The sequence below is a fragment of the Mytilus galloprovincialis genome, chromosome 14 (genome assembly GCF_965363235.1).
Source record: "Mytilus galloprovincialis chromosome 14, xbMytGall1.hap1.1, whole genome shotgun sequence".
In the NCBI taxonomy this organism is placed as follows: Eukaryota; Metazoa; Mollusca; class Bivalvia; order Mytilida; family Mytilidae; genus Mytilus; species Mytilus galloprovincialis.
The window spans coordinates 54,668,867-54,675,900 of record NC_134851.1 but is presented as its reverse complement, the minus strand read 5'-3'; the positions used below and the strand labels follow the sequence as shown (position 1 = coordinate 54,675,900).

General features: G+C 30.8%; 1 protein-coding gene across 1 annotated transcript in view; it reads right to left on the bottom strand.

Moving 5' to 3' along the window:
- Positions 1-2,735: 2,735 nt before the first annotated feature.
- Positions 2,736-7,034, bottom strand: part of LOC143059516 (triple functional domain protein-like) — a 243,653-nt gene continuing 239,354 nt past the window's right edge. The window contains exons 61-65 of the mRNA XM_076233027.1: positions 6,231-6,369; positions 5,371-5,546; positions 4,230-4,409; positions 3,530-3,665; positions 2,736-3,323 (exon numbers count right to left, since the gene is read on the bottom strand). Of these exons, the coding sequence (XP_076089142.1) occupies positions 3,303-3,323; positions 3,530-3,665; positions 4,230-4,409; positions 5,371-5,546; positions 6,231-6,369 (652 nt within the window). The 3' untranslated portion in view covers positions 2,736-3,302. The remainder of the gene's footprint in view (positions 3,324-3,529; positions 3,666-4,229; positions 4,410-5,370; positions 5,547-6,230; positions 6,370-7,034) is intronic.

Genomic DNA, 7,034 nt, shown 5'->3' with positions numbered 1-7,034 from the left:
AATCAAAGAAAGTTTAATTTTGGACCCCGATTTGGACCAACTTGAAAACTGGGCCAATAATCAAGAATCTAAGTACATTTTTAGATTCAGCATATCAAAGAACCTAACTGATTCATTTTTTGTCAAAATCAAACTAAGTTTAATTTTGGACCCTTTGGACCTTAATGTAGACCAATTTGAAAACGGGACCAAAAGTTAAGAATCTACATACACAGTCATGACAGTTAGATTCGGCATATCAAAGAACCCCAATTATTCAATTTTGATGAAATCAAACAAAGTTTAATTTTGGACCCTTTGGGCCCCTTATTCTGTTGGGACCAAAACTCCCAAAATCAATACCAACCTTCCTTTTATGGTCATAAACCTTGTGTTTAAATTTCATAGATTTCTATTTACTTATACTAACGTTATGGTGCGAAAACCAAGAAAAATGCTTATTTGGGTCCCTTTTTGGCCCCTAATTCCTAAACTGTTGGGACCTAAACTCCCAAAATCAATACCAACCTTCCTTTTGTAGTCATTAACATTGTGTTTAAATTTCATTGATTTCTATTTACTTAAACTAAAGTTATTGTGCGAAAACCAAGAATAATGCTTATTTGGGCCCTTTTTTGGCCCCTAATTCCTAAACTGTTGAAACCTAAACTCCCAAAATCAATCCCAACCGTTCTTTTGTGGTCATAAACCTTGTGTCAAAATTTCATAGATTTCTATTAACTTAAACTAAAGTTATAGTGCGAAAACCAAGAAAATGCTTATTTGGGCCCTTTTTGGCCCCTAATTCCTAAAATGTTGGGACCAAAACTCCCAAAATCAATACCAACCTTCCTTTTGTGGTCATAAACCTTGTGTTAAAATTTCATAGATTTCCATTCACTTTTACTAAAGTTAGAGTGCGAAAACTAAAAGTATTCGGACGCCGGACGACGACGACGACGACGACGCCGACGCCAACGTGATAGCAATATACGACGAAAAATTTTTCAAATTTTGCGGTCGTATAAAAAATTAGGAAAAAATGTGCATCTTTTAAATCATATACATATATTTAGCATTAAAAGGTTGGGCATTTAGCCTATAGTCGACAGACTAAGTCAATACTCTGAATGTATTATAATAGTAATGAAAAATATTTTACAGTAACCCTATTATTAAGCTTTTTGAAGTTCAAATTCCTCTAGTGTCCATATTTTACTTAAAAACGTATTCCGAACATGTGATCAACTTAAGTTGCCTGAGCTAATTGAACATTAAAAAGTTTCAAAAGTGTATTTACCCGAGGAATTAAGATATATGTTCCCTATTGGAATTTTGAAAACAAGAATTAAGATACACATTAAACATGATTTGATTCTCTAAGTAAGTGAATTTATCATACGATTTACAATTACTACCGTAATATGTTCTATTTGTCCGCATACCAATGAAAGTGTAAAAAATCTGTGTTCATTTTAAAGGTAACATAATAAAAGTAAAAAGTATAAGTGAAAGAATATAAGTCTGATGGAATCAATACACTCACACATATTAACTTAAACATTTTAAATAAGGACTATATTATATGTTATCATACATTGAATAAAGTAACTAGGTTTATAAGTTATTGTTACAAAGCCAGTTTTCATAAACAATAAATAAAATAAGTTTCTCACAGAGGGAAAACTGTCCCTTTATTGCAACGAACTGATTATTTGACTATCGTTTGATTGTTGGCTGGGTTTCGGGTTGAACATTGATTTCATTTTTTGTTAGACCTATTTAAATAATATTGCTACAGGAAATTTATTTTTACTGTCCTTACCGGCCAACCCCTTCTTTTCCTAATAAAGCTATGAGTTCCTGTAAGAATATCTTTATCTACCATTTGTTTATTGTCCATTGCGTAAACCGTTATCCGTTACGCTTTTGAAAAAATATCCAAAGGGCATTAGATTCAAAACCGAGAATTGTTTTTGTGAAGTGAAATAATTTTCGAAATACATTCATTTATTTAAATTAACCCTAACTTTAACAAGGCATGGGGTTGATAGAAGATTATCTGATTGATTTTTTTCATGATATGATTCTTTAAGTGTCATGTATGGGTCAAGAGGGATAATTATGTTTAAATCATCAATGCATTAAAAATAAAGACAGTTTCAACAAAGCTGATAAAAGCATCTTTGGAAACAAAATGAATCCATTTCTTTTAGATTTACTTTATTTCTAAAAATGGTTACTTCCTGTAAACGATAGTTAAATATATGATCATATATGAAATGATAATGCTGCTAATATTTCAAATTAATTGAACTTGATAGGATTTATGAAAACATTATATATGCAGAATTCATACCTTAAGATATTCAATGAAAATTGAGTGAAACAGGTCTATAAATGTACAGAAATTATTTGCAATAACCTCATCAACATACAAGACTACAAATGATATGTTATTGCTATGAAACTTTTTTGAAATGGAAGTCATCGCAGTCATATTTTAGACAAAATAGGCGTTACGTTGAGAAGACGTCTCACTTAAAAATCACAGTTTTTACAATCTTTTGAATACATCAAATAAACTTACATGTCAAGACAATAGAAATCACCCAGTACCTTTATAATATTTTCATATTATAAAAACAAAAATGTCACAACAGTAACGTGTCATTTTTAAACTGTGGAATCGTGATAACACAAAGAAAAAAACAAGTATCGGGTTTATCCCGAATATCTAAAATTGTAACATAGAAACATGTCTTGAATGTATCGAAAGAACAATATTTACATGATGTTTTTGTCAATGTGCAAATCAAAAGCTTTTAATGAAAACTATTTGTAAAAAGTAAGTGCTTATACATTGTATAACAAGAAAAATCAGACGCAACTCAACAAATCAATTTCATGCTATGAACGACATAGTTTAACATTTTAAGTTCAGTCGTTATCAAAGAAAATTTAGCAATATTGCCAAACAGCTTCCTTACTGCATATATTTCAGAACATAATTCATCTAGCTTAGAATAATTCATGATTGATACAAGAAAATGTTTGCATTTCTTAAATAAATATTCGAATCAACTTTCATCTTTGATGACCTAAGTAGTAACTTCTTTAGTAAGTCCCAATTCATATGATGATATACAGGGGATATACGAAATGTGAAGAATGGTCTATTTGGTTTACCAACATCTGATATGAACTGTTCGCTCTATCTATCACTAGAGCAATATGAAGTATAAACAAACACAGTTCCACCAGTTCATCTACGAGGTATATATAAGTTACTTCTGTAAGGAGGTAAAAGCCAGTCATTGCTGTCATGAATATAGTTCTGTGCTCTGAAATGAAAAAGGCAAAAGATTGTACCCCAGTGCCATAAAACCATAATGCCAATACAATTTAGTAAGTGAGAATAATTTTTGATATGAGATGTTAAAATTATTCCTAACATTACAACTTAAACGTATACGAACATTGTTAAAACAAAACTGAAACATATAACACGTATCATCTGCTCAATAAGAAAAATCATTGTTTTTACTACCTGCAGTTTTTTCCTTTCTATGAAATCTTTCAATCTGTCTGTTGGAATGGATTTATGTCTAGGTTGAGATGAGGCATTGTTGCAATACTTCTGTATCCATGAGGATTCGAGGCATTTGTGTGCTGTAGGACGATTACTAAATAGAACACAAGAATGTATTTTTAAAATTATTTCAAATAAAAGTTTTCATCAATATGATATGTGAATGACTCAATGAGTTACAAAATACTAAACATAGTTTTTTTTATCCATCATGGTACTATCTAGGAAAATAAGATATGATTGTTGTTGGTAACGACAACTGAAGAATACCCATAATCTTATGATCTTCTATAATGTTCATCAACTCGTAAAGGCATCCCTAAATTTCAGCAGTGATAACCTTAACTTTACTACTTCGAACCTTTACTTAAATTGTTTCCTTGTGTAGAGCAGCAATCCTTTTTCATGGTTGTAAAGCTTTGTTCGTTGCCCTACATATACTGTCAATAAAGATTTTTAATTCAATGTATTATGAATTACCAGAGTTATCCTTTATTTTAAGTTTGAATGGATAGATGTTGTCATCAAAATCATCAAATTTTGAATTATCAAATTAGCGAAAGACAAAACTAAAAAATTATAGATGTTCTTTTCATTCTTTCTAAGATTCTTCTGTAATACACTGTACTCACTAAATATTTCATCAAACTATACTCACTCAATATCTTCAACCAAAATGTCCAATATAAAAGTTTGTGCCTCCTTAGAAATAATTCCAAAAAATTCGTCTGGAAAGCTATAATCTACTCTGATAATGTTCGAACATGTTTCCTCTTGGCTATCATCAAGAAAGGGGGACAATCCACTCAGGAGCGCATACGTCACAACACCTATACTCCTTAAAATGAAAATATCAAAATAATTCATTTTGAATTTTCTATTTGTTGGATTGTTGAGAAACATTTTCGTTACAAGTATTTCAAAGTTTATCTATCAGATATGCTGTTATATATATTAAAAACTCTTAATAAACGGCACAACATACGATTGATTATGAGTGCTCATTATACATGTATTTATTTTATTAATACTGCAAATTTATTAACATTTGCAAAGGCTTTAAATACTCCAATTTCACGATTACGATAAAATTGCAAAGAATTCCATCAGATGGTCGTTTATGTTTAAGAAGAATTAGAATAAAAGACTACAGTACTTTGAATTAAGTCTTGCGTACAAATTTGGAAAATTAGGGTATATTGGATAGGGACAGAAATGTTGCCTTGCAACAGGCCACCTACGGACCCTTCAAAGAGTTGTTGCAAAGGTTCTTAACGTGCAAAGAGCGTGGCACTCTCTCTACACGAGACATCGGATTTAACGTCCCCATTCTGACCGGACGTGACTGCAAACTTGATACATCCCGCACAGCCAAACGGACGCCCCACTTCAGCAAGCGTTTTACTGCCGGCCGGGAGAAGACCAAGTGACCATATTTGTATTCCCCAGTCACCCTTGGACTCGGATACGTAAATTCCATTCTAAGTAATGAATGCAACCAGAAGACCCACATGTACTTTGATTTATGAGGACACAGTATACACAAAAAGATATAATGAATCATATAAGTAATATAAATCTCTGTATCTTTTTATAACATAAAAAGCGTCTATATATAATTTAGACAACATTTTTGTTCTTGGACTTAAGTTCTCCCATTTAAAAGAAAAGTTGAGAAAATATATACCTGCCTACATTAAATCCACAAAAGAGATAAATTATAAGTATATTATATGTAATCAAATGTTTTTATTTTTTTATATATATAATTTGATTATGAACGTAACAACAGCTCTTACCATATATCCGTCAGCAAGCCAACTGGAGTTCCTTTAATTACTTCTGGAGCTAGAAATTCGGGACATTCTCTAAACGGATGCACATAAAAGTTATTGTAAATGTGTCTAGCGTCAGTAAAATCACAGAGTTTTAAACGAGTCTCTCCCATTACCATTTCAACCAAGAGGTTTTCAGGCTAAAAATAAAACAAATTCAATTGTCTGAAGCTGGATTGACAAAAAAAATCGGGAAAATAATACATTTCTTTCATTTTTACAACATCGTCAGTTCACCATAAAAGTTAAAAATCTGTTAAATGAATTTTTAAAGAAGTCATGTATAACAAACAAAGATGTCTACTCTAACTTCAGAGCAAATCTGTTATGATGCAGACCAAAATTTTCTCAAAATATGTTTCAACAATGTATGACTATAGTCAAGATAGTTTCATATAGTCCAGCAGCTAAGTCCAATATTTTGGGACAATTGATCACTTTATGGTAAAAGCATGAAATTTTGCACAGTGTTACTTATGATGTTACTAAACATTTTTGGATATGGAGCCATCAAAACAAATTTCACAATGGCCGCCAATTTCAAAATGGCCGCCAACAGTCATGATGCAGAGTCCAAAAATATAGTATAATCTGTAATTTATCATTTGAAAATAAAAGGATAAAACTTTGCATATAGAATTTTTTAATAGAATTCGTGATTTACCAAGCAGAAAAATTTCAATACAAAAAGAAAGGCAAGTTTTTTGATGAATTTCTTCAATACAAAAGTAATCTAACACTACATTTTTTAAGATCTTCGGATCATTATTCATCCAAAACCGCAAAAAATTAATCACATAGATAAAATTCATAGTTGCAATTACCTTGATATCCAGGTGAGCAATCCTACAATTGTGTAAGTACTGAGTTACAGTTAACAACTGTAATATAAACCCTGCTGCTTCATGTTCATCAAAACAAGGCCTTCTACATATAAAATCAAACAAACGTCCTAATGGTAACCTGGAATATAAGATAAAATGTTTACAAATATATTTTATGTAATCAAATATTGTTTTCAAAAAAATTGAGGTACGTTTCGAGAACCTCTTATATTTGAGTGTGAATTCACATTATTATAAGACGTGTCACGGTACTTTTCTATCCCAAATTCATGTATTTAGTTTTGATGTTATGTTTGTTATTCTCATCGGATTTTTCTAATGCTTAGTTTGTTTCTGTGTGTGTTACATTTTAATGTTGTGTCGTAATTCTTCTCTTATAGTCAATGCGTTTCTCTCGGTTTTGATTTGTGACCCGGTTTCCTTTTTTTTCTATCGATTTATTATTGAACATCGGTATACTACTGTTGCCTTTATTTACAGGATACTTTATAAGAAATCAAAGTAATGACACATTATTCAATCATCACTTGTTTTCTGTTTTCTATTATTTACTTCCGTTTCAATTTCGTATAACGTTATTGTTTAATCTTTTTTTATGTACAGTAGACAGAGATGGGTCCGATTACTTTCAATGTAATTGATTAAATTACAATTACTTTGTCATTTATACGATTAAATTAAATTAATGATTACATCATTTCTGAAAGTATCTGATTAAATTAATGATTACATTGGCAAAGTAATCATGATTACATCTGATTACAATGAATTTAAAAACAAAAC